At 37.4% G+C, this 25,920-nt stretch overlaps 9 protein-coding genes and 3 non-coding genes across 12 annotated transcripts; 7 read left to right on the forward strand and 5 right to left on the reverse strand.

Moving 5' to 3' along the window:
- Positions 1-119: 119 nt before the first annotated feature.
- LOC122415832 (chitin synthase chs-2-like) lies at positions 120-2,029 on the reverse strand. Its single transcript, XM_043428341.1, has 4 exons — positions 1,855-2,029; positions 1,360-1,601; positions 931-1,233; positions 120-824 (listed from the first exon to the last, which is right to left on the reverse strand). The coding sequence occupies exons 1-4, from the start codon at positions 1,950-1,952 to the stop codon at positions 559-561; spliced, it is 909 nt and encodes a 302-aa protein (XP_043284276.1). The 5' UTR covers positions 1,953-2,029; the 3' UTR covers positions 120-558.
- Positions 2,030-3,565: 1,536 nt separating this feature from the next.
- LOC122415721 (histone H2B) lies at positions 3,566-4,000 on the forward strand. Its single transcript, XM_043428113.1, has one exon. The coding sequence runs from the start codon at positions 3,598-3,600 to the stop codon at positions 3,967-3,969; it is 372 nt and encodes a 123-aa protein (XP_043284048.1). The 5' UTR covers positions 3,566-3,597; the 3' UTR covers positions 3,970-4,000.
- Positions 4,001-5,338: 1,338 nt separating this feature from the next.
- On the forward strand, positions 5,339-5,831 carry LOC122416079 (histone H3). The gene has a single exon (XM_043428761.1). The coding sequence runs from the start codon at positions 5,372-5,374 to the stop codon at positions 5,780-5,782; it is 411 nt and encodes a 136-aa protein (XP_043284696.1). The 5' UTR covers positions 5,339-5,371; the 3' UTR covers positions 5,783-5,831.
- Positions 5,832-12,910: 7,079 nt separating this feature from the next.
- LOC122416670 (5S ribosomal RNA) lies at positions 12,911-13,029 on the forward strand. The gene has a single exon (XR_006262158.1). It is a non-coding gene; the product is annotated as a 5S ribosomal RNA (ribosomal RNA).
- Positions 13,030-13,359: 330 nt separating this feature from the next.
- LOC122416686 (5S ribosomal RNA) lies at positions 13,360-13,478 on the forward strand. Its single transcript, XR_006262173.1, has one exon. It is a non-coding gene; the product is annotated as a 5S ribosomal RNA (ribosomal RNA).
- A 939-nt stretch (positions 13,479-14,417) lies between these two features.
- On the reverse strand, positions 14,418-15,403 carry LOC122415849 (late histone H1-like). The gene has a single exon (XM_043428365.1). It carries the CDS (start codon positions 15,349-15,351, stop codon positions 14,662-14,664), a length of 690 nt encoding a protein of 229 aa, XP_043284300.1. The 5' UTR covers positions 15,352-15,403; the 3' UTR covers positions 14,418-14,661.
- A 3,328-nt stretch (positions 15,404-18,731) lies between these two features.
- Positions 18,732-19,219, forward strand: LOC122416294 (histone H4). Its single transcript, XM_043429084.1, has one exon. It carries the CDS (start codon positions 18,764-18,766, stop codon positions 19,073-19,075), a length of 312 nt encoding a protein of 103 aa, XP_043285019.1. The 5' UTR covers positions 18,732-18,763; the 3' UTR covers positions 19,076-19,219.
- Positions 19,220-19,907: 688 nt separating this feature from the next.
- On the reverse strand, positions 19,908-20,729 carry LOC122416291 (histone H2B). Its single transcript, XM_043429080.1, has one exon. The coding sequence runs from the start codon at positions 20,710-20,712 to the stop codon at positions 20,341-20,343; it is 372 nt and encodes a 123-aa protein (XP_043285015.1). The 5' UTR covers positions 20,713-20,729; the 3' UTR covers positions 19,908-20,340.
- Positions 20,730-21,085: 356 nt separating this feature from the next.
- LOC122416649 (5S ribosomal RNA) lies at positions 21,086-21,204 on the reverse strand. The gene has a single exon (XR_006262137.1). It is a non-coding gene; the product is annotated as a 5S ribosomal RNA (ribosomal RNA).
- A 581-nt stretch (positions 21,205-21,785) lies between these two features.
- On the forward strand, positions 21,786-23,193 carry LOC122416618 (venom allergen 5.02-like). Its single transcript, XM_043429687.1, has 5 exons — positions 21,786-21,887; positions 22,090-22,260; positions 22,342-22,435; positions 22,517-22,637; positions 22,958-23,193. Exons 1-5 carry the CDS (start codon positions 21,786-21,788, stop codon positions 23,136-23,138), a joined length of 669 nt encoding a protein of 222 aa, XP_043285622.1. The 3' UTR covers positions 23,139-23,193.
- A 421-nt stretch (positions 23,194-23,614) lies between these two features.
- Positions 23,615-24,796, forward strand: LOC122416286 (histone H3). The gene has a single exon (XM_043429074.1). The coding sequence runs from the start codon at positions 23,647-23,649 to the stop codon at positions 24,055-24,057; it is 411 nt and encodes a 136-aa protein (XP_043285009.1). The 5' UTR covers positions 23,615-23,646; the 3' UTR covers positions 24,058-24,796.
- A 632-nt stretch (positions 24,797-25,428) lies between these two features.
- LOC122416290 (histone H2B) lies at positions 25,429-25,894 on the reverse strand. The gene has a single exon (XM_043429079.1). It carries the CDS (start codon positions 25,844-25,846, stop codon positions 25,475-25,477), a length of 372 nt encoding a protein of 123 aa, XP_043285014.1. The 5' UTR covers positions 25,847-25,894; the 3' UTR covers positions 25,429-25,474.
- Positions 25,895-25,920: the final 26 nt, after the last annotated feature.

Genomic DNA, 25,920 nt, shown 5'->3' on the forward strand with positions numbered 1-25,920 from the left:
CTGAATATTTCCGAAAATATGAAGACAGGAGGAGACGTTTTGTCAACAGTTTTTATTTTTTACTATTTCTCTAAATTGGAGAGCGTAATAGCCGAAAAACTAAACTCATTTAACCGGACAACATTTTTTTTTATTCAGTATTTAATTTTTTTCTGAGTCAACCGAAAAACTTTGTCAAAAAGATTATTTGAATAATTGTTATAGCACCTTAAGGTTGGTTTTTTGTTAACACAATTTTTTTGTGAACCTGCCTAAATTTTTGATTTCACATCATCTTTTTCTGCCTGTTTTTAGCTAACCCAGAAGAAAAATTTATAATAAAGTCAGTTCTTTTCTGGTTTTTTATTTCCGTAAAAAATTACGAGCTGGTACTTTCCCGTCGATTTTCCGCAGAAGTATTTATTTTGTATTTGCCAAATATGTATAAACCCATCCCCAAAATTCAATACCCCCAATTAATTAAATTTCCCTTCTACAAAAACCATTTTTTTTAAATGAGATTTTAGCCAATTCTAATTCCAGACACCCCCTTAAAAGTTAATCGTACAAATTCTGCGGCTAATTCGATTGGATAGAATTGAAAGGATGATTATAAATACCAAAAGTATTGTGTGCAGAGACATGGTTCCCCCACCAACGACAAGAAACGAGCAGCAGCGCCAGCGGAAGCGTGTATCGCGCCGAATCCGTCATCTTTACGTTCGCATCCGGAAGTAACCAGATGAAGATGCCACAAAGTTGGCATAAAGTTGCAACAATGTCACCGACGAATAAGAAGATCGATTTGCTACGAGGGTAATTTTGTCTGTTGCGGAAGAGTATGGCTGGCAAACATTTCAAAAAAGTTAGAAATAAATCAAACTGAAGAGCTCACGAGCGAGTATGGAAACCAGGATAAAGCTAAATTTCATTGTTTCTCTTTGGACATACCCAGAAATCCTGGGATCAGGCAAGTGGTGCTGCTTACAGTGACAGTCTGAATCGAATTTAGTTCCGGCAACACAAGAAAAAACAACAAAGCAAGTCCAACGGTATGAAAAGTTTCGATCACGAGGAGGATAAGAATATCGACGGCGCGTGGAACGACTTGTTTTTTGAATAGCGACAAATAAATGCCGTTTATCAATCCCAATATTTCGGAACTGGCGAATCCCAAGACGATGCACCAGTACCATTCAACACGATAATTTTCTGGCACCGAAGCTGAAAAATTTCTTCCGGAAGGTTTTCCGACTGTGGAGAAAAAACATGCGTGCATTTTTCATTCGTTTTTTCAAATCCATCCTTCATTTTCTTCGCTATTCTATTCTGCTGTGATTCGATAATTTTTAGTGAATTCGAAAGAAATCATTTTCTTACCAGCATCGTTGAAATCGCAAAAATCAACCCGAGTGTCGTTTTTTATTTGTGCAACTGCAAAAATTATCGACATTTTAGCAACTATTCCACCTCCCAAAATCAGAGCGAAAAGAACAAAGTATGTCAATAATTTTGTGACTCGAGCCGTGACATCGAAAAACGTTGTATCAGCCTTCGACCCTGTTTTCAACTTTGGTGGAAAAATTTTAAACACATCCCATCCTTGAATTTCTTCGTCAGATCTGCAACGCGAAATTTTGTCTCAAGCACATTTCCTATTCGGATGTTCTGCGTGATAATCCATTCTCACATATTACAGAAAACGTCAAAATGTTTAATCATTTTTTTTATGTATTTTTATCCATTTATTTTCCCACACTGATTCCATTCATAATTAATTAACACTTTTGTATTTTCTATATTTGGAAAGAAATATATTTTTCAGAAATCATGAAGTGTTTATGAAATAAAAACAAATTTCACTTTTTTACGTACCCCTCCGTCTGTTCGTTCTCCACGAAATCATTTTCCTTGTAATCATGGTAATCCGGGGAATAACTTAACCTAGAAGTCTGCTCACCAAAGTGTTGCATCGAAATACTAAGAAATTTCAAAAATTCAGTCTCTCCTCTCGAAATTTTTTACAACACGCACTGAAACCGTTTTGATAGATGCGTTACATACTCGGGAGTGTTCTGAACTCGAACGTCCGATAGTGGATACTCTTATCACGATAAAATCGATAAGATTCGGAAATCCATTTGTTTTATTTGTTCGAATATTTACGGAACTGTTGGACCTATGGAGTTCTCCTTTTCGTCTTAGGAACCAATCACCGGTGAATTAGTCATGCGTGGTCGCTTATAGATACTTCATTTTTCAGATTTTATCAGAACGTGCGCGACGTCGATATATGACAAACTAGACATACGGTAAACCTCTTTCAAAATAAATATTTGAGTACCCGATTTTTACATTTTGTCCGAGTGAAAATTTTTCAGGGTCGGTAATGAAAACGGTTTTTAGTATCACTTTGATGTTTCGTCACCGTTATTGGGAAATATTAGGAAAAATCGTTCTCGTCACGTTTCATCAACTAGTGTTGTTTTTTATTCGGAAATAATCTTCAGTTAGCTATTCATTTTTTTTTATAATTGCTAATGGCGATCGAATATTTTCCATGATTTTAAAGTTGTTACCGTGAAGGAATGGGAACCTTGATTGAAAAACACACGAAATATAATCAATCCGAGAGGAATGAAAGTGTCAAACCGTGTCAAAGAATTTCGATTTTGAAAATTCCATTCTTCCATTTTTTGGTAAATCTCAAGCCATTTCTATTTGTAAAAATAAATAGCAAAAGTACAATTGAAAAAATTATGACAATGAATAAAGACTATAATGTTCAATTTTGAAATGCTACGAGTTCTAACCAAATTGCACAAAAAAACTGTAGACACCTAATAAATTCAACGAGGTTATCTAATCAGACTTATTTTTCACTCTTGTCTATTTATGTTGGATACCAAATCTTAAATAGCTGAGTCGGACATTGATTTTGTTCGCGAATTAGAAATTCTTGATCGAACTAGTTATCCAAACTCGCTCATACGAAGGTTCATTCTTATTGCTTACGAAAGTAAAGCTGTACTATTATTCATTTTCATTTTAACAGATAATTTAAGGATATTTCGGTGACGATAAGTGTTTTGATTTTCGACCGAATGTCCCGGACGATAAGATACTTCACATGCTCAAACGTGCAGCACATAATTGAAACCGCGATCATATAAAAAAGTGACGATTGAAGGGTTGGCTAACGTAAGAAACATAGCATCAAAATCCCCACATTTTGTGTTCCAAAGAACTTCAAAAAACCAAAAAAATCGGAGTACAAAGAGTCTATGCTCTCTGGTAGGATCGCTACTTCGATGATTTCATGTGATACCGAACCCCATTGTTAATATAATACTAATAAATAAAAATGATGACATGAAAAGATGATTCTCTGATCAACTGCAGCTGTTTTTCTTAAAACTGACCAGCGCACCAATGGGGGCTTTCCGCGCTTCGATTGGTGCGCTGGTACGAACGGTTCACTCCATCCCCACTACAGTCTTGTCTCTGATTGGTGCGCTGGTCGGTACGCAACCTCTCATAAATACGACGCTGCCGGCGTTGACCATCATTCGCCTTCGATCCTTTACCAAAGTAACGTTGAAGTTTTGAGTTTTCACTATGCCTCCGAAAGCAAGTGGAAAAGCAGTTAAGAAGGCTGGTAAAGCCCAGAAGAATATCACGAAGACTGATAAGAAGAAGAAGCGTAAGAGGAAGGAAAGTTACGCGATCTACATCTACAAAGTGTTGAAGCAGGTTCATCCTGACACTGGAGTTTCCAGTAAAGCTATGAGCATCATGAACAGCTTCGTCAATGACATCTTCGAACGTATCGCTGCCGAGGCTTCTCGACTCGCTCACTACAACAAGAGATCGACGATCACGTCTCGGGAGATTCAAACTGCTGTACGACTTCTTCTACCCGGTGAACTCGCTAAGCACGCTGTCAGTGAAGGCACCAAAGCCGTTACCAAGTACACGAGCTCGAAGTAAATCATCTGATCACTAACGGCCCTTTTCAGGGCCAAAAAAATTTCAAACGTAAAACTTCTTGGTCATGGTCTATCATTAATTATTTAGCTTAGTAATGGAACGTTGATTGGTCTTGGAAAGCAAATCCGCAACAGCTTAAAACGTAAGTGATTAGCGGACTTTGAAGATTTGGACAATTACGCATTTAAAACAAGATCGCCCATCATTCCATAGCATCGTGGAAATAAAAACGTCCCTAAGTGTTGTATTCGATTACTAGTCCTCGGCATAGGAATAGAAGGGTATACTGATTTTACAGACGCTCGGGAAATCTTCGCGTTTGCTGTACTTCAAAGGACTGGGGTTTGTCTACAGTTGACGGGTTTTCTCATTTTTTGCCACCGAGTGAAATAAACTTTGGTTCCGTTAGTTAATTCCATCAGGCCTTCAAGAAATTTGGGTCAAATTCGCTTATACTTATGGGATAACTTAACAGAAGATTTATTCAATGACTCGTTGAAATATACAAGTTTCTGGCCGATTTTTTTTACCTGGGAAACTGTTTCGAACGCGAACCAATTAACAAACTATTTGTAGATTTCTTTTACGACTTTCTCCACGAAGTAACCCAGAATATTTTTTGACTCGACCCACGCTCGTAGCACTGTTTCAAAATTCGTTTTTCTTGCAAATTAGGTAGACTCAGCAATGGTAACACATCGAACCATTTGCAGTAGAAGCAGTTGAATGAGTTGAAATGAATGAACTTCATTTCATGAAATTTTGTCCGAAGTCTTCTTTATTTACTTTTAACATTTTCCTGACTGCATTCAACGAAGACGTTAGATCTATCAATTCAGATCACTTTTTATCATCGTTGATACATAACTTGGAAAATCACGTTCAATTCTTATCGACAAACAAAGCAAGTGTCGGTAATAATTTATCTAAGTATATAAAACTGCCACAATTTTTTTGAAGTAATGACATTTTTAAGAATGTTGGATCAATCATTAATTAGCAAAACTCGGAAATAAATTTTGTCGCTAAGGTTCGAAAGAAATGTGCATCAGTTTTTTAGTTGTCTCTTTTGCACTCATTCAACTAAATTTGAAACGAAGTACTTAACGGCGGCTTGCCTCTTCTGCCTATTTTCAACCAATGGTAAATGGCTAGCTCAGTATAACTATCTGTTAACATCTCCCATGCAGAACAGACAGGCTCTTCGAATGTTTCATCCCCTCCACTGAAAATTGAGCCAATGAGAGTGCTAGGAATGAAATTCGCGTGACTTATCCCCTCCCTTCTATATCAGCCAATGAAAACTTTTTAAACCCTATAAATACGCGCTTTTTGTCGTTGAACTCATCTGTTTTCTTCGAGACGTTGAATAACGCTTTATCCGTTCTTTCATCAATCAACCATGGCGCGTACTAAGCAGACTGCAAGAAAATCGACCGGTGGAAAGGCTCCTCGTAAGCAGCTGGCGACTAAGGCTGCTCGCAAGAGTGCGCCAGCAACCGGTGGAGTGAAGAAGCCTCATCGTTACAGGCCCGGAACCGTAGCTCTTCGTGAGATCCGTCGTTACCAGAAGAGCACTGAACTTCTCATCCGCAAGTTGCCTTTCCAGCGACTTGTCCGTGAGATCGCTCAAGATTTCAAGACCGACCTTCGTTTCCAGAGCTCTGCTGTCATGGCCCTTCAAGAAGCTAGTGAAGCTTACTTGGTTGGTCTTTTTGAAGACACCAACTTGTGCGCCATCCATGCCAAAAGAGTAACCATCATGCCTAAAGACATTCAGCTCGCTCGTCGTATCCGTGGAGAACGTGCTTAATTTATAGTACTCTTGTACTTGACCAACGGCCCTTTTCAGGGCCAACAAATATTTACGAGGATTTACCTGCATCACAATCTTAAAACGTCCCTTGATGAATTCTGAATCAAATAGTAATCCAAATTCTTGTATCAAATAGTAGTGCATTGTTGAACTTCGTTTATTACAATGTTTTGCTATTTGATCCTGATGAGGAAAAGCTGCAGTTCAGATTCGGATATTTCTATATAAGTTATTTCTTTCCATTTAGCCGTCAATTTCAGGACAACCATTCTTAATCTGAAAAGTTTTATATTATTTCACTAGGGCTATTACTTTTACGTAGGCATAATGAATCGAAATATTCAAATCATCTTTTGATGATTTGTAATGTTTTCCAAAATTTTGATTTATATCCTTTAGATTTGAAAATATAAATTCATGGTCGAGGATCAAAATCCATTGCTTCGAGAGAACTATTTATATGGAGTAAAAATTTTGGGAGACAGTTAGAATACCCATTAAACGCGATAATCTGAAATAATGTACCGCAGCGGAACCAACTATTTGAAACACGTTCCGAAATTTAAATAAATGTTCGAGTTATTCCGGAGAGAGAGAGAGAGAGAGCGGGAGAAAATTTTTTTTTAGAACTTCACGTTGCTTCACTGCATTCTTGATTTTATAGTAACGGTACAATTTTTTCGAACAATTTCGTTGATGCATGGGACTTGAGAGCTTAAACTGGTTGGAGACGGAGCACAAAAATATCCCAAGATCATTCTCTCATTTTCAATCTTCAAAATGAAACCGTTCACGTTAAGAGGATGCATCAGTTGGTATATCGCAACCGTGAGTGCGAGAGAGATAGTTGCAAATTTCGAAATCGAAATTCTTTGACACAGTTTGACCGATTAAAAAAAGGCTCTGTCAGTCGATTTTTGCCATCGTTCTGCGTAGGCTGACAGAGCCTTTTTTTAATCGATCAAACTGTCTCAAAGAATTTCGATTTCGAATATTCCAAGTGAGGTTAGTCGACTGATCATACTCTTAACTGGCAAAAATGAGAAGCCAACGGCACGCGGTGTTCCCAAGCGGTCACCCATCCAAGTACTGACCGCGCCCAATGCTGCTTAACTTCAGTGATCAGACGAGAACTTTTTTTTTTTTTTTTTTTTTTTTTTTTTTTAACTCTTTATTATAAATTTTATAAAAAACATACAACAGATGATACATCATATGTTATAAAAACTATACTAACATTTTCCTTAATTGTACGTAGTCCCTTGCTTTTCAGCTTAACCTACTATTTTCTCTTATTGTTCTACTTTGTATCGAGATCTTAGAAATTAGGTGTATTTGATGTTTTATTGGAAATTGTTACGTTAATGTGGGTCGTGGTACTGGATTTTGTGTAGGAAAAATTTGAGTCATATTGATAAAAAACCTACTGTTGGAAATTGTCAGCTTGGGGATGCGGAAATAATTCCCAAGTGTATTTTGTATTTTTAGTTGTAAAATATATTTAGAACATCTTGAGGTAGTTTGTGTTTGTATTGAAAAGGTAGGTTGTGTATTTTTAAGTTTTTTATGTAGCGTGTTAGTGGGTTGACTTCTAGTGCCGTTGCGTAGAATTTTTCGGCTAGTTCTTTGGTGTAGTCTTTAATCATCGGGATATTTGTTCTATTATGTAAGTCCGTTATTCTTGCGTATATATTCTCTTCGAGTATGAGTCGGAGGCATTTGTTTTGGAATCTCTGTAATAGTTGCATATTTGTAGGCGCGATACTACACCATGCTGGTGATGCATACAGTACTATGGGTCTAAGAATCATTTTATAAATTAATAATTTTTCGTTGAATGCTAGTTTCGAGTTTTTTGCCATCAGGGGGTAGAGTTTTCTGAAAGTAGCTATTGCTTTCTGTATGGTTTTATTGATATGGTTTTTGAATGTTAACTTGGAGTCTAGGTGTACTCCAAGATATTTTACTGTTGTTATAGGTGTGGTTTTATGTCCATTGACTTTGATGGGTTCGAATATTGTACTTTTTCTGTTAAATTTTTTGGAGAACACAATTACTTCTGTTTTTGTTTCGTTTAGGGCTATTTTCCATTTTTTGTAGAACTGTTGTAGTATGTTGACATGGATTTGTACTTGTTTAGCGGCGATATTAGCACTGTGTGCATGAGCATATATTGCCGTATCGTCTGCAAACAGGGCTAATGCTGTTTTTTGGAAGGTTGGTATATTATTGAGATAAATGTTGAATAATTTTGGACCTAATACTGAGCCTTGAGGTACTCCTGCTCTTATTTTTCTCTTTGTAGAGTGTACGATATTATTGACTGTTACCTGTAAGTGTCTATTTTTGAGATATGAGTTTATATATTTTATGAGCGATATGGGATATTTGAATTCTATCATTTTGTATATTAGCCCATCAATCCAGACTCTGTCGAAGGCTTTTTCAATGTCTAAGAGAAGCATGACTGTTACTTTGTTCCAGTTGTAGTTCATTGTAACATCGGTTACGATTCGTGTTAGTTGTTGTACTGTATTGTGTTTTTCGCGAAATCCGAATTGTTGGTCAATTAATATATTATTGGCATTTTCGAATTTGTTCATTCGACGGCAGATTACTTTTTCTGTGAGTTTTCCTATGGTTGGTAGTAAGCTTATGGGTCTGTAGCTGCTTGGGTGACTTTTTTCTTTATTAGGCTTGTGGATGGGTATTATGTTACCTGTTTTCCATTGGCTTGGATAGTGTGAGAGTTTGATCGATGCGTTTATTATGTAGGTTATTTGTACTATTGTTTTTCTTGTAAGATTTTTTAATACAATATTTTGAATTCTATCCATACCGGGGGCTTTTTTAGCAGGGAGTGTTTTTATTATTTCTATGATTTCTTTGGGAGAAGTCAGGTTTTTGTACCAATCCTCTTCATTTTGTTTGCCAATTTCATTTCGGACTTTTTCTATTATTTTCAATTGCTCTTCAGTGTTATTATCGAGATCTATGTTATGTACGCTTTCGAATTGATCTGCTAGCATATTAGCTTTATCTATGTCGCTCATTGCTTCTACATTGTTTTTTTCTAGTGTAGGGATGGAATTGTATTCTCTTTTGAAGATTTTAGTCATTTTCCATAGAGAGTTGTCGTGTATATTTATTTTTTGCAGTTTTTTCTGGAATTTTTCATTTCGGTATGTGCTTATGTCTAATTTTATAATGCTATTTAGTCTCGTAATTTCTTCTTTGTATCTTAAGTTTCTAGTTCTTTGCCATTTTCTTCTTATTTTATTTCTTTCCTTAATCATATTTAATATACTAGTTGGTATTTGATCGTCAATTTCCTTTAGTGTCTGCAGAGGTATTGTCTTCTCTATGCTATATTGTATGATATTAGTTAAACTTTGCACTGCTTTTTCGAGATCTTCGACTGTTCTAATTCTTGAGTTAATTTTCACTCTGTTATTTATTATATCTCTAAATTTATTCCAGTCTGCTTTTTCGTAGTTAAAACCTTGTATTTGGCTTGATTCACTCAGTCGCTGAGATTTTATTCTCAGCATTATTGGGTTGTGATCTGATGATAGTTCACATATTGTTTCCAGATTTGAGATATTGGTTATGTTTTTATTTATTGCTATGTCTATTGTGCTTGGGTTTGATCCATTTTCAGGGAAATGAGTCGGTTCATCTGTGTACATTATACTACAATTATTATTCATAAGATAATTAAATAGTGCTCTGCCTCTTTGGTTATTGGGGGGATCGGTCCAGGTTTGATGGCGAGCGTTAAAATCTCCTACTATCAAGATGTTGTCACCGAGATTAAAGAGCGAATCTAAGTCTTGCGTTCTTAGATTCTTATTTGGGCTACAATAAGCACCGATAATAACGATATTAGAATATAACTTAATTCCAACGCACTCTATTTCTACATTGTTTAATTTAATTTCTTTATGTATTACTTTTTCATGTACTAACATTGCAATACCTCCAGCAGTACTACTTTGGTCTTTTCTTAGGCATTTGTAATTTTTTATCTTCAGTCTGAGCTTATCATCATATCTGGTCTCATTTATTATCATGATATCTATTTTGTATTTTCTAATAAAATTTATCATTTCGCCTATTCGTCCTCTCAGTCCATTTGCATTCCAGCAACAAATACTAATATCAGTCATTATTTAATCTTTCGCAGAAATCAAGAAAAACTTGGAATTTTTCTGCAGGTGATTTGCAATTTTGAATTTCTTGTTTGAATGATCTTACGATGGTTATCATTTTTTTAATATTGAATATTTTATTTAGGTCTTTAATTTCGTTCGTTAGAGTTAGAAAGTCATTGATTTCATGATTATGGTGCTTATTTTCATAGCTTATCTGAGAGATATTATTATTGTTATGGGACCTGGTCAGAGGTGGTTGTTTCTGAGGTTCGGAGAACTCATTTTCACTTACGGATGTCTCAGTATCGGTATAATCTTTGGTATGTTCTCGGAGCCTTGGCTGTACTTCAGTCTGGCTTCGTAGTGGAGTTTTCTCGTATCTCTTTGGTGGTAATTCGAGCTCTTCGTCGCGCCTTCGCTGTTTACGTTCTGTGCTAGCCCTTCGTAGTCCGCACTTGAGAATCGAACTATACGGATTTTCCTTGTCCTTTGTCCGTTTGCTGTCTCGGTGTGTATTGGGTTGTCTCGTTGGGGGTTCTGGACGACTTTGAAATTTTAGCCTGGGAAAGATTTTTTCATCTGATGTGTTTGGACTGTTGGTATGTTGATGTGGTCTCGATTGAATGTTATTGGTTCTATTGCGTGTTGCAATTAAACTCAATCTTTTTTGGTACTCCGGGCATATTGTTGCATTCGCTGGGTGATCCGAGTTGCAATTAGCACATTTAGCTGGTTCGTCTTTTGATTTAGTGCACTCCCGCGTGAAATGTTTATCTGCACATTTAAGGCATACTGGCTTGGCAAAGCAGTTCGATGTAGCATGACCCCAGGCTTGACATCGATGACACTGTGTGATTCTTTTTTTGGTACGATAATGCTCCCATGTGATTTTCGTATAATTTATAAATTTGATCTCTTTTTCGAGTAATTTGAGGTTGGCTTCTCCTTTGAGAGAGATCATGTGTTTTGTTTTCTGGGTATTTTTTAGTAAATTTATATTTACTACTTCAAACCCGTGCTCGGTTATTTCCTGCTTGATTTCGTCGATTTCTGTTTCCTTGTGTAGACCGACGATCACAAATGTTTTTCTTTTTTCAGTTTTGCTAGTGTAGGTGTGGAATTCGAGATTTTTTTGAGTCCACAGGCTCTTAAGTAGGTTGAATTGTTCGTTAGTCGATGTAAAAACTTTTATGTGGTCACTGTGGTATGTGACGTGATAGTTTGTTTTCAATGCGTCCTTGAGGGCTTTATTGAATTCTTTGCAGGTGTCAATTGTTCCGTGAATAACAAGCGGAGGAGGCTTGCTAGTTCTTGATTTATTTTGTTGATTATGTCTCTTTTGATTTTCCTCGTTTTGCAATTTATTATTTGTTTCACTTTCACTTTCACTGTCTGTGTCCATGTCATCACTTTGATTTTCTAGTGCACTGTACCTGTTTCTGCACGGTATTGTTCCCTCTTTATCGGGTTTCTTTTTCATGCTTTCCATTGTGTCCTCGTTTTCTGGAAGTTTCCTTTTCCTCTGTTTGATTATTACTTCGTTAAAAACATTTTCCTTATACCCATCATGGGTAATATGGTCTTCACATTGTATGTTGGGCTCTTCTTGAGCCACGCTTTTTATATTTACACCACTATTTCAAAGGATTATGTTCGATTATGCAATTTGTGTTCAAACTTTTGGCCAGTATGTTATATACTATATGAGAAATAAAGAACGAAAGAAAAGAAAAAATAGCCGGACCACTGCGTCTCTCGATCTCGGCCGAACCGATCGGGACGAGGGTTGAACGAGAACTAGACGAGAACTGGTGCTTTCAGCATGGTATGGTCGTTGGCTGAAGTTAAAAACGATTGGTTAAAATTTTTGTAAATAAATCCATACAAAATCGTGAATATCGTAATCATCAAGGCATCGAAGAATCTGAGGTTTCACGAAATTTTTTTTAAGAAAAAAGGACATCGCTGCAGATCCTCTTCGTTTCACTACTCCATTCCCGGTTTTGGAGTAATCAATGATATTTCTGTTTGTCCGGCATCTTCGTTTAGGCACGTGGGTTGAATATGTTTCCTCGTGGTGGAAAACAAAACATGTGAACATTCGATGATAAATTTGCAATGGTTAAGACAAAACACGATCGCGTTAAGGTGATGGAGCAATCGCTATCTCGCCACCGTGAGTGCGAGAGAGATGCTGCAATTTTCGAAATTGAATATGTTCGACACGGTTCGATCAATGAAAAAAAGCCCCTGTCAGCGTATTTTTGCCATCTTTCCGCGTCCGCTGACAGAGCCTTATTTTGATTAGTCAAACGACAGCGGAGAATTTTCATTTCGAAAATTCGAGGTGAGGTTACTCGACTGATTCATGCTCTTAACGTAACAATTTCCAATAAAACATATCAAATGCATCTAATTTCTAAGATCTCGATACAAAGTAGAACAATAAGAGAAAATAGTAGGTTAAGCTAAAAAGCAAGGGACTACGTACAATTAAGGAAAATGTTGGTATAGTTTTTATAACATATGATGTATCATCTATTGTATAAATGTTTTTATAAAATTTATAATAGTTTAAAAAAAATCTGGGCGCGGTCAGTACTTGGATGGATGACCGCTTGGGAACACCGCGTGCCGTTGGCTCTCATTTTTGCCAATCAACGCGATTGTGTTTTGTCGTAACGAGTTAAACAGATAAATTCATCATCAGAATGTTCACATGTTTTTTTTTTCGCCACGAGGGAATATTCTCAACTCACATGTCCGGACGAAGATGCCGGACAAATAGAAATATCGTTGATTACTCCTAAACCGTAATGGAGTAGTGAAACGAAGAGGACCAATGACGATGTCCTTTTTTAATCGAAAAAATTTAATAAAACCTCAGATTCTTCGATGCATGATGATTACGATATTCACGATTTTGTGCGGATTTATTTCCAAAAATTTTAACCGATCGTTTTTATCGTCAGCCAACGACCATACCATGCTGAAAGCACCAGTTCTCGTCCGATCACTGAAGTTAAGCAGCATTGGGCGCGGTCAGTACTTGGATGGGTGACCGCTTGGGAACACCGCGTGCCGTTGGCTTTCATTTTTGCCGATTAACGCGATCGTGTTTTGTCGTAACGAGTTAAACAGATAAATTCATCATCAGAATGTTCACATGTTTTTTTTTTCGCCATCAGGGAATATTCTCAACTCACATGTCCGGACGAAGATGCCGAACAAATAGAAATATCGTTGATTACTCCAAAACCGAAAATGGAGTAGTGAAACGAAGAGGACCAATGACGATGTCCTTTTTTAATCGAAAAAATTTAATAAAACCTCAGATTCTTCGATGCCATGATGATTATGATATTCACGATTTTGTGCGGATTTATTTCCAAAAATTTTAACTGATCGTCTTTATCGTCAGCCAACGACCATACCATGCTGAAAGCACCAGTTCTCGTCTGATCACTGAAGTTAAGCAGCATTGGGCGCGGTCAGTACTTGGATGGGTGACCGCTTGGGAACACCGCGTGCCGTTGGCTTTCATTTTTGCCAATTAAGAGCATGGATCAATCGAGTAACCTCACCTCGAATTTTCGAAATGAAAATTCTCCGCTGTCGTTTGACTAATCAAAATAAGGCTCTGTCAGCGGACGCGGTAAGATGACAAAAATACGCTGACAGGGGCTTTTTTTCATTGATCGAACCTTGTCGAACATATTCAATTTCGAAAATTGCAGTATCTCTCTCGCACTCACGGTGGCGAGATAGCGATTGCTCCATCACCTTAACCTATCTAGAAAATCAATTGAAATTAGTTCAGTTTTTTGAGGTTATGAACATGCAGATCCCTCCATTCTTCAATTTCCGCATTGCAAAATATTTCCTAACGCAATGTAAATCTTTTCCGATTTTTTTCGTTCTCATAGTAGAACGGAAAGATACATTTTACTCATTACCGATTTTTTTTTAACTCTACGAACCATTTAAAGAGAGGGACTTGACAAACATTGTGTATTACATGCATCTGCCTTGGGCGGAAACAACAGAAATAGGTTGGAACGTTTCTCGTTTCAAGCACCCAGCCAAAATTCGAATTGATTTTGCCTATACGTAACTACGGTCCGAGGGACAACTATCGGAGTTATCCTGTTTAATGTTTGTCAACAAGAACACAAGAACATTTTTCTCACGTTTCGAAATATGAAATATAAAATGAAGCTAATAAGTCTTAGCATTTGAAAGAAACGAACTTTCTTTTGTGACGATTCATACAATTTCCTATTTAATTTTACGAATATTGGCAGTTGCTAGAGAAATGATCGGGTCATGAATTTCTTATATGAATCAGAAACAGGAATCTCATGGCTCTATTTCATAAGTGATCGAAAGATGGTTTTGAATAAAAAACTAAACTAATGCAAGTGAAAAGTGATTCAATTTTACTGCAATCGCAAAGTTACGGTATAACCTTCAATATCGAAACATCTTTTCATGAAGAATCGATTTCTGCGTTTTGAGAAAACTATAAAAATGAACATTACACTGTTGACTGCAATTTCCGGTCAGTGCAAAACTCAAATCAGTAGAATTCAATTGAGCATGTTCAAATTATTAAGGATCGGGTTAATGAAAATTAGTGATCAGAAGTTTCAACGTTTGAAATTAATTTTTGGCCCTGAAAAGGGCCGTTCGAGTTCTGGTGTCCCGCAAAAGTGATGAAATTCACTTTTTGGCGGCAACAGTTTTTTTAGGTGCAACTTTCTTCGTTGCAGCAGCGACTGGTTTCGTTTTCTTAGCCATCGTAGGCTTAGACTTCTTGGCAGGTGATTTGGCAGCGGCGGCAGCAGCTGGCTTAGCCTTAGTCGTCTTGGGCTTCGGCGGTTTGGCTGCGGGTCCTTTGGATGCTGCCTTCTTTTTGGGACTAGCAGTGGCAGCAGCGGCTTTCTTCGTTGGTGCTTTCTTAGCGGCAGCTGGCTTCTTGGCTGCAGCGGGCTTCTTCGCAGCAGGAGATTTCTTGGGAGCCTTAGCCTTGGCAGCGACTTTAGCTTTGGGTTTGTCAGTTTTAACCTTTCCGATCTTGAACGACCCAGCAGCACCTTTACCCTTGGTTTGGACGAGAGCGCCGGATGCGACTGCGATTTTCAAGTACTTCTTGATGAAAGTTGCTTGTTTTTCAGCATCAACTTTGTACGTTCCAACCATGTATTTCTTGATGGCCTGAAGAGACGATCCACCGCGTTCCTTGAGAGCGACGATGGCGGCGTTGACCATCTCAGCGGTCTTAGGGTGCGTCGCCGTAGCACGAGGTTTGGTCGACTTCGCGGCGGCCGCTTTTTTCGGAGTTCCACTTGAAGCTGGGGTTGATTCTGCCGAAGCTGCCACAACAGGCGATGAAGCTGCTTTGTCTGCCATTGCGTAGAGTTGATCCAAGATTTCTTCAAAAGTTTAACTTCGAGTGTACTACTTGGTAGTTGAACTGTGAATGTGATCTGCCCGGCCGGGCGACCCCCTCTAATAACGGAGCGCGTACCATGGAGAGAGGCTCGACCCTTCTTGTGGCACCACCGGCGGACGTTAGACTGTCCTTCGGTACCGAATGTTGCATTTATCTTAGTTTTTTTAATATTAACAATAACTGGAGACAGAAATAACTAACTTCTTCGTCTTACTCAATACTTTGGCTGAATTCCGAGTTTTCCAAAAACTTTTTAAAGGTGCCGGAACACAAAATAACTTTAGTGAAACTGCACTCTCTCGTTACTCTTCCCAAGCACTCTTTACTTTCGAACGCTTCATTATTAACAATAAATAAAGTTACATGACTAAAAACAATAAAAATGATTAATCAATAAACTATTTTTCACGTTTGAATCGATTTGGAGCAACGCGCATTGCATTTTATACCTTTTTCATCGACTCCAAACTGGCATACCAGTTCGCTAAAAGCAAGGACCTAAATGCACTACAGTGTTATTTTTTAACAACATTTATGCTTCTCCCTTAGCAATGGCCTTATGAATCTGCGTGGTTCGTCTTACAATCTGCATAATTATACATTCTGTACCGTAAATATGTGTATATACATTGTAAATACATATACATCGAAAATAACGGTAGACCGTTAGTATCAACGTTGTAAAGAACTCGATACCTCTGCACAATGAGACCCCCGAAGAGCATATTTTTTAAGTTACAAAATTATGTCTCGACGACAGCAATGAATTTGCAATATTATTTGAATAAACATGGCGAACTTTTAAAACGGATTTCAAAATTTTATAAATATGAAACTTTACGTCACGTTGACGCAACACTAAATTTTCCAAAGCTTCTCAAATCCTCCATAATTCATTATCATTATTTGGTAATAAAAGCTACGTGGAATTGCTTTTCTAACCTGTTAGAAAGTCACGTTTTGGTGTGTTTTTCAGTTTTGTGCATCATTCAGATTTTCGAGTAGAAATTTAGGAAACCGACGTGCGAAAAGAACTCACTGAATTAATAAAAACAAACAACAGGTATGAAGAAGTAACAGTATTGTTGAAAGAAACTGATATATCTAGTGTTCAAGTCAGTTCACAATGAAACCAGTTGATAATGCAGAAAAGAAGAATACAGTTTGCGAAGATCGAAATAGTCTCTCTGGATACAATAGGTCGAGACTGACTGGGCATTGTTCATTCCGTGGAAGGGCAAGTTGAGTCGAATATAATAAGATTAATCGCGTTCAAATAAAAGTTTAAAGCACATTATCCGATGCATGAGTCGTTTGTTTGTCAATTAGTGGTTTTTTAATCTCTCAGTCAATAGCAAGAAAGAAATAAGAAGAAACAAGACGAAATTTGCTACTGAAATGCATCCTTTTATGGTAAAACGATCAAAAAAGTCGTCAATAATTTGAAATCAATCGGTTAAGGGTCCGGATAACGTTTTTGACATAAAATAAAACAGAAGCGTTAAGAAAATTTGAGGGACTATAAGAATGCTTGTAGATTGTAGAGGATGCTGGAATTCGGTCATTGTAGTTGGCTCATTCCCGGATTATCAATGGAAAAAAACGTGGCGTGACTGTCGTCTCCCTGGGCGCAAATCGTTTGAGTACGGCTTCGATATTATGAATGGCTTTGATGATCAAATTATTAACGAGTTTCATGATCTTTTCGTAGAACGGATGCGATGGACAGTGTGCCGAAGGGGCAACCGAAGGAGCCACCGAAGGTACCTTTCAGCGATAAAAAAAAAAAATTAATAAGAAGTTGAAACGAACCTACATAATCAAGATTGTTCCAATTTGTTGAGTATTTTATTAAAATAATTATGGAAAACCGATTCTGCACTCAAATCTTCTCTTTTATATTTACTTGGTGACATCAGATTAGTATAGATAAACGTTTCTATTATTTTAGTCCCGGTGATGGTAGTAGTTTGAAAATGAATACTTTTCTGCCACATTAATTCGAACTCAGTATGTTTGCTTCTCCCGCGAATGTGAAGGCCACGAGTAGAACCATCAAGAAGTGGAATTCCGTCATCTTTGATGCACGTTGGAAACATTCAGCGAAATGTAAACTTTGAAACTCGATAGACGTCTGAACGATTCGAACAAGTGTTTGTAATTTTTAGAAGCAAAAAGACCGGTTTCTATACGGTTCATAACAATTATGAATGATCTTTTCTACATTTTCTCACGTACTGATATTTTTTCCATTTGTTTTATCAACAAATTAGGGAAAAGCGCGATTGATATTGAGGCAAGTTTGAACGTTCTCGTGGCAATTTATTGATACGAAAATTACTATTTAGCTGATAATAACGAACTTGACAGGTGATAAATTTCAAGATCGAAAACATTTCGTCGAAATCAGTGAAAAGTTATTGCAACACGAATGCCGATAAAATTATCTGTACAGAAATCCTTCCGTCCACAAAAAATCTAGCTCGTAAGTTATTTTACGAACCCGAATCTAATAATGCCATTCCAATTATAAAATGAACGTTGTTGAATTTCTGCACGTAAATTAATACGTCAGATTGTGCACGGGAAATGCCAACGGCATCGGTAGTATGTAGATTTATTTCTTGTTCGCAGGGAAGATAGAAAGGTTTACGATTTTCAAAAACTTTAAAAGATTTCGACAAACCCTTCAAAACTCTCGTGCAATAATCACGATTTGTGAAAGTATAGCATTAGCTGCAGAACCAGTGTTTGAGCGCATAAACACAAAGTGTTGTAAAATTTAATGGAGAAGACGAAATTTTGAGGTAAAAATGTTACCCAGGTCTTGTGCACTTTCAATTCTTCTTTTGTCCTGAGAAAAAGCTCGACAGACGAGGCATAGTGGCCCGAAGAACTTCTTTTAGCAATAAGCATGGTCATTGGTTAGGAAGTTCATACTTACCTTCGATGTTAATGTTTAAAGATTTCATAATTCAGATATTATTATAAATGTTCGGAAAGACGTTTTAATTTACAAAAATGTCTTCCTTTTGTAACACTCCGATAAAGATGTGTCGATGGAGCAGAGAAGTTCAACACGAATGAAGAAGTAGTTTTTAGCTTTAGGTGAATATTTTAATATTCTGACGTACAAAAGATAACGAAAGTAACAATCAAAAGGTAAAAAAAGAAGGGCCAGCGCTTTGTAATACGAGCTACAAGTCCTGCAGCACTCTGAATCTTGGAGCCGTCATAGAATTCTATTGGCTGATGGAAGAAGGGAGGGGATGGAACGAAATAAGTGTATAAATACAGCGTCACAACCGGGACCATCATCACTCCGTCTTCAAGCGGTAACTGTGTCAGTCGTTTTCAATTTTAAACACAATGACTGGACGCGGAAAGGGAGGAAAGGGATTGGGAAAGGGAGGAGCTAAGCGCCATCGCAAAGTTCTTCGTGATAACATCCAAGGAATTACGAAACCAGCTATCCGTCGTTTGGCTCGTCGTGGAGGTGTCAAACGTATTTCTGGTTTGATCTATGAAGAAACTCGTGGAGTTCTCAAAGTATTTCTTGAGAACGTTATCCGTGATGCAGTAACTTACACCGAGCACGCCAAGAGGAAGACAGTAACTGCAATGGACGTCGTGTATGCTTTGAAACGTCAAGGCCGTACTCTCTACGGATTCGGCGGTTAAACGTTCGTCGGTTGCGTTCTTCACATGTAACATCGACAAAACGGCCCTTTTAAGGGCCAAAAACATATCTGAACGTAGATCTTATTCTAGTTACACAATCTGAATAATACATGAGAATCTCCAATTTCAACCCTCTACCAAGTTTAGACAATCTGATGCGCTCTATTTAAAAAAAAGAAGTATTTATGAAGAGGAGTGCGTAACTGGGAAGTCGAATCAACAGATTGTTTCATTCAACATGCTGAACCCTATTAGATTGCTAGAAAGCTGTTTTCGTTTAAAGTATTTGTACTTTCGGTGCAGAAACGAAATTTATCTTGTCAATTATTTTACATTTTAAACTGAGAGATGAAATTTCGAGTAAATTTCTAGAGGAAGCTTTAAACCAAATAACTTTACGAATTCTTTTGTAGTACTCAATTTTTATGTTTTGTGGAAACGAGATTGAGATTCGAAGAAGAAATTTGGTATCCTTTCGGGTTAAGAGCATGGATCAGTCGACTAACCTCACCTCGAATTTTCGAAATGAAAATTCTCCGCTGTCGTTTGACTAATAAAAAAAAAAGCCCCTGTCAGCGTATTTTTGCCATCTTTCCGCGTCCGCTGACAGAGCCTTTTTTTGATTAGTCAAACGACAGCGGAGAATTTTCATTTCGAAAATTCGAGGTGAGGTTAATCGACTAATCCATGCTCTTAATACCACCCCATAATATAATTTAAATTTATTTCTTCGAGTTGGTTCAGAGTTCTTAGCTGAGAGGATTATTTATAAACGAATTATCTAGTAATCAACAATGTAAATGAAATAAGAGTGGATATATAACTCGTTAAATGAGAGGTATATTCTTAAAGAATTGACTACATCAAGTTAGACGATAAATAACACACCATGCTATGTCGAAACTGTAAATTGTAACATTTTATAATTTATCAATTTCTGATTTTTTAGTAAGTTCGGGAATCATTAATTTGGCTAGAAATTAGCTGAAACTCAGTGTAATTTCAGTTGCATTGAATCATTTAAAGATTCAACTTGTTTAACAGTCGAAGTAGAAAATATTATTTGAATGATTGAACAAATAAGAAATACATGAAAAACCTTGTGGTTGAAGGCATGGATGTCAAAGTTTAATTTTTAAATATAAACCGAGTTTATGCTCAACAGGGTTAGAAATTATTTTGATTTGTAGATTGAAAAATATTGTTCTTCGTTAGAAATATTTGTTGGCCCTAAAAAGGGCCGTTTGATGTTCTTGAAATGTCAATTACTTGGAGCTGGTGTATTTGGTGACGGCTTTTGTGCCTTCACTGACAGCGTGCTTGGCAAGTTCACCAGGCAAGAGAAGTCGTACAGCGGTCTGAATTTCCCGAGACGTAATGGTTGATCGCTTGTTGTAATGAGCGAGACGAGAAGCTTCCGCAGCGATACGTTCGAAAATGTCGTTGACGAAGCTGTTCATGATGCTCATCGCCTTGCTGGAGACTCCAGTGTCGGGGTGGACTTGTTTCAATACTTTGTAGATGTAGATAGCGTAGCTCTCCTTCCTCTTGCGCTTCTTCTTCTTGTCGGTCTTCGTAATATTTTTCTGGGCCTTACCGGCCTTCTTGACGGCTTTACCACTGGCTTTGGGAGGCATGGTGATAGAATCTCGATCGAAAGATGACGAGGGAATGAGATTGCACGTTTTCGGGATCCTTTATATATAAAATTTTGCTCCGACCGGCGCACTCTTTGGCTGACGAGAGTGGGGGAAAGAAATTGTGACCAGCGCACCAATCAGAGTGACGGAAAAGTGGAAGCTAAAACGCTATCTCTCGACGAAAAAGAATGTTTCGCGTTTGGAGTGGCTGAGAAAAAATGTATCTTTTCTCTTTTTCCACGTGTTTTGTAAAAACGTTGTTCGTTTGAAGAATGTAAACAAAATAATGAAAACCGAATAATTATTTTGAAATAAAATTTCCAATTTATAAACTCAGATGAATAATATATTAGGCAAAAAAAAAAAATAATATCAACGGCACGCGGTGTTCCCAAGCGGTCACCCATCCAAGTACTGACCGCGCCCAATGCTGCTTAACTTCAGTGATCGGACGAGAACTGGTGCTTTCAGCATGGTATGGTCGTTGACGAGAATATTTGTTACTATACTTTATTTAAGTGTCCTATCCCATACAATTTTTATTTTTCTGATTCACTCTTTACAATGACTTGTAACTGTTAAGATATAATTTATAAGCAAAGTTGAAAAATAGTTTTACGCTTCTATATAAAAAGTATATTATTTATCATCAATAGAGCTATAAATTTGCTTGAACAGAGCCAGTGATGAAAAACATGCGACCACACACCGTATAACTTTTCCAATTCTCTTCGCTTATCATAGTTGACACCTTCGAATGATGCATGACTAAATGCCCCTTACAGTGAATACGCATTCAGCACTTCCGACACTATAAGGTATCGATGTTTTAGGAAGAAATATAACCATATTGAATATTTATTGCATTCACATATAAATGTGAGTAATAAATAAAAAAATATTTATATGCATCAAGTATGCGTACAATTATACCATATTCAGGGGTATATATACCCGAATCGTAAAGACAAACCATCAACGTCTCGATTGAATCGAAATTCACTAAAGTTCGAAACTAAAAAATTTCGATTATCGAAAAAATGAAGACCATTTTTGTGTACTTTCTGGTTATGGCTGGAGCCATAATGATCGTCAATGGTAAATTAAGCAGAAACGATTATTGCAATTTGAAATCGTGTTCAAAAGGGACTCACACCATGTGCCTATTCTCTGTAAGTCACTCCGTTGATGCTCTCGTTCCTAATATTGATAGAATAATATATTTTTTTAAAACCCATTACAATTAACATTTTAAATTCCTTATTTCGAAAAAATCAAATTCATTTGTTCCCTACTTGTTTTTGAGTTCATTGAACGGCTCGACTTTTATCATGAAAATCTTGTGATGTAACTATAATATAACATTTTTTTTAGCCCGAGACTTTTGCATCTCGATGTGGCAAGGTTTCCTCTTCGGGCATGACTGCTGCGGAAATACAAGAAGTAGTTGATTTGCATAATGAGTTCAGAGCAAAAGTAGCATCGGGGCACGAAAAGCGTGGAAGACCAGGTCCTCAACCGGCTGCCAGCAACCTTGGGCCATTGGTGAAAACGAATATTAATTATTAATATTTTCAAAGAGGTGCTATGAGACTGTTTTTTAGTACTGTGTCTGAAAATTTATAGACGTGGAATCCGGAGCTCGCAAAGATAGCACAAACTTGGGCCAATCAATGTAATATTAAAGCTGGCACAGCTCACGACGAATGTCGCAACGACGGTAACATTTCTTTTTACTTTTGGTCAGAAAATATTGATGAATATTGGGTTGTAAAAAAATTCTATTTGTTTATTTTTTTAGAACATGGTTATGTTGGGCAAAATATGGCTCTAGGACCATCTTCTTGGGATCTCTCCGCGCTGGTTAGTCATTGGTACAACGAAGTTGAAGCCTTCGATAGGCGAGAAGTCAAAGCTTATACGTGAGTAATGAATTATGGTATTTTACAACGATAACCTATTATCATTAGATTCCTTTTATATATCGGGTTTGGATCAAAATAATTTTGAAAAACGCCCCACTCATTTAATGTTCATTACGAAAAAAAATATTCAGATTCAGTCGTATTTGTGTTAAGTGATCAAAATTATATTGTGTTATGTTGTACTATTACGTTTTAGTGATTCCGTAAATGATTTCAGTCGTGATTAGAGTGTTTTGGAAAAATTATCATCGAAATGTTAGATTTGGCACGATAACAATTGTTTTCTTCTTTGTCTTTTTGTTCTATGAATTATTCAGAGGGAAGAATTTAATGAAAACCGGACACTACACCCAGTTGGTCTGGGCCGAAACAACAGAAATAGGTTGTGGAGTTACCCGTTTCCATCATCCAATCGAAGGATACGAAATTACTCTTCTCATATGTAACTACGGTCCTGGAGGCAACATTGGAAACTACCCTATATACCAGTCACGTTAACATTTGTCAATGAGAAAATAAGAACATTTATCTTATGCTTTGAAATGTTATGAAATACAAGGAACCTAATAAAAGTCTTGGTGTTTACAACAAGCTGAAAGTTTTATTTACAGATCAAAATGATTCCTCATTCAATTTTATGAATCCTGACAGTAGTGAACGAATTGATTGACTTATGAATTTCTCATACTTTTTCCGATGAAACAGTTATGAGGGGAAAAAATATCCGCTACACGCAAGTTTGCATAGACGTGAAGCTATGCAAGTCCGTTTGTTCAAACCAGCTGTTCGGGATACCTAGGTGGCGCCGCAATATTATCCCTCCTCCTCTACCATGAACAGCCATTCGACAAAGGTTTCAGCGTTCCCCCACTCCAAAAGAGTCAACCAATGACCGTGAAGCAGATCTGGGTGAAAATGTGTATATAAACCCCCTGATCGGCGTTCCGACTCATTCTTTCGTCTGATCCCGCTTGGTTCTTGTATCACCAGAGGATTCTATTTCAAAATGGCTCGTACCAAGCAGACTGCTCGTAAATCAACTGGTGGAAAGGCTCCTCGTAAGCAACTGGCGACTAAGGCTGCTCGCAAGAGTGCGCCAGCAACCGGCGGAGTGAAGAAGCCTCATCGTTACAGGCCCGGAACCGTAGCTCTTCGTGAGATCCGTCGTTACCAGAAGAGCACTGAACTTCTCATCCGCAAGTTGCCTTTCCAGCGACTCGTCCGTGAAATCGCTCAAGATTTCAAGACCGACCTTCGTTTCCAGAGCTCTGCTGTCATGGCCCTTCAAGAAGCCAGCGAGGCTTACCTCGTCGGCCTATTCGAAGACACCAACTTGTGTGCCATCCATGCTAAACGCGTTACTATTATGCCCAAGGACATCCAATTGGCTCGTCGTATCCGAGGCGAGCGTGCTTAATTCAAAGCATCCCAAATACGGCCCTTTTCAGGGCCAACAAAAAGTTACAACGTTGCAACAATCTGTAAATTTCAAATCGTACTACTATTAACTTAAGCAAAATTACCAAACTGTCTTGAAATTACTCACACAACAGAAAACAAACTTTTAAATGATTCCAAATATTTATAAGCTTTTAAAAACACTTAGACGATGTTTTCTAACTTTATGTATTCCTCTTGAGAATTCATATATTTTATTTGCGTCAACTATCCTCGCGAACTTCAGCGTCGATCACGTTCTTATGAATGCTTATTAATAACTTCAAAGTAATAAGTATACATAAAAATTAATTTCGCTCTCAACTCGATTGGCTTTCGTAATACACTATTGCTTCAGATGAGAAAGTGGAATTGCTAAAAAACATGACAGTTTTTGTTAATTTCAACTGTAAGCCGGTAGTTTTGGGATCTTAGTAAAAGCCGAGCGATGAACTGAAATATTTAGTCTAATGAATGAATGAAAGTAGAGTTACGTTAATAATAAAATTGCTATATCGGTTAGGAATAATTGTACAGTTTTGGGTGTATCATGGTTAAAATAATCAGAAGCATTGTGTAATTTCTTTTAACTCTAATTTATAATTTTCTGTATTGAAAATAAGCTTATCACCCGTTTCATCAATTTTTCCTACTTTAATTATGTACTTAGCAAAATTTGTAACACTATTTACCGATAAACACGACCGTTTTCCCGATGTTTCCTCTCAAGGCATTTTATTGTAGCTGTTGACATTTTACTAATCTACTCTTACCATAATTTTCTGAAGTAAAAGTTTATCAGTGACGAATCGGGACGAACTTAATCAGAAAATGATTTATAGTAGATTTTCATACATACCAAGCCATCGTGATTGGAAGACTTTGTGCAAATTTTGGAAGTAAAATTTATGCACATTGCATAGCTGATCGAAAATGAGCTGGTGGCTGCGCAGGCTCAAATATTTCTTTTGTAATCAACTTTTTTTTCAGACTGCAGCGTAGTAAATCGAATCGCGGATGCCGTCACTCACGCTTTCAAACTGTTTGAGGATAGCGATTGTCATTATACCTTATAAAAAAAATTCTATTACCAACCGATACAATTGTTGATATAATGTGCGAGTGATTGAACAAATTAGAAAATCATGGAATTACTTGGTATTCAGGGCAATGGCAGCGGAAAGTTTAATCGTAAAATATAAAAGATAAATACATGGTTGATCGAATCCAAAATAGGATGAAAATGAAAGAATTATTATGACCGTCATACAAAACTACATTTTATCATATTATTAGAGACGATAACTATTTTTACTTGTCTAGATTTCGAGATATTGTTCTGCGTTGAGAATTTTTGTTGGCCCTAAAAAGGGCCGTTTGGTGTTTTCAAAAGTCATTTACTTAGAGCTGGTATATTTGGTGACGGCTTTGGTGCCTTCACTGACAGCGTGTTTGGCAAGTTCACCAGGCAACAGGAGTCGGACAGCGGTCTGAATTTCCCGAGACGTGATCGTTGATCGCTTGTTGTAATGAGCGAGACGAGAGGCTTCAGCAGCAATACGTTCGAAAATGTCATTGACGAAGCTGTTCATGATGCTCATCGCCTTGCTGGAAACTCCAGTATCAGGGTGGACTTGTTTCAATACTTTGTAGATGTAGATAGCGTAGCTCTCCTTCCTCTTGCGCTTCTTCTTCTTGTCAGTCTTCGTAATATTCTTCTGGGCCTTACCGGCCTTCTTGACGGCTTTACCACTGGCTTTGGGCGGCATGGTGACAGTAACTCGATCGAAAGCTGACGACGGAATGAGAGTGCGTCGTTTTCGAGTTCAATATATGGGAGAAG

The sequence above is a fragment of the Venturia canescens genome, chromosome 9 (assembly GCF_019457755.1).
Source record: "Venturia canescens isolate UGA chromosome 9, ASM1945775v1, whole genome shotgun sequence".
In the NCBI taxonomy this organism is placed as follows: domain Eukaryota; kingdom Metazoa; phylum Arthropoda; class Insecta; order Hymenoptera; family Ichneumonidae; genus Venturia; species Venturia canescens.

Bases quoted from the DNA above. Each gene is read 5' to 3' on its own strand.
- LOC122415832 (XM_043428341.1), bottom strand. From the start codon at position 1,952: ATGCAACACTTTGGTGAGCAGACTTCTAGGTTAAGTTATTCCCCGGAT. The intron at 1,234-1,359 runs GTAAGAAAATGA...TTTTCTCCACAG, and splicing joins TTGCGATTTCAACGATGCTG to TCGGAAAACCTTCCGGAAGA. The intron at 825-930 runs GTATGTCCAAAG...AATGTTTGCCAG, and splicing joins CCTGATCCCAGGATTTCTGG to CCATACTCTTCCGCAACAGA.
- LOC122415721 (XM_043428113.1), top strand. From the start codon at position 3,598: ATGCCTCCGAAAGCAAGTGGAAAAGCAGTTAAGAAGGCTGGTAAAGCC.
- LOC122416079 (XM_043428761.1), top strand. From the start codon at position 5,372: ATGGCGCGTACTAAGCAGACTGCAAGAAAATCGACCGGTGGAAAGGCT.
- LOC122415849 (XM_043428365.1), bottom strand. From the start codon at position 15,351: ATGGCAGACAAAGCAGCTTCATCGCCTGTTGTGGCAGCTTCGGCAGAA.
- LOC122416294 (XM_043429084.1), top strand. From the start codon at position 18,764: ATGACTGGACGCGGAAAGGGAGGAAAGGGATTGGGAAAGGGAGGAGCT.
- LOC122416291 (XM_043429080.1), bottom strand. From the start codon at position 20,712: ATGCCTCCCAAAGCCAGTGGTAAAGCCGTCAAGAAGGCCGGTAAGGCC.
- LOC122416618 (XM_043429687.1), top strand. From the start codon at position 21,786: ATGGCTGGAGCCATAATGATCGTCAATGGTAAATTAAGCAGAAACGAT. The intron at 22,261-22,341 runs GTGAAAACGAAT...GAAAATTTATAG, and splicing joins CCAGCAACCTTGGGCCATTG to ACGTGGAATCCGGAGCTCGC. The intron at 22,638-22,957 runs GTGAGTAATGAA...TGAATTATTCAG, and splicing joins CGAGAAGTCAAAGCTTATAC to AGGGAAGAATTTAATGAAAA.
- LOC122416286 (XM_043429074.1), top strand. From the start codon at position 23,647: ATGGCTCGTACCAAGCAGACTGCTCGTAAATCAACTGGTGGAAAGGCT.
- LOC122416290 (XM_043429079.1), bottom strand. From the start codon at position 25,846: ATGCCGCCCAAAGCCAGTGGTAAAGCCGTCAAGAAGGCCGGTAAGGCC.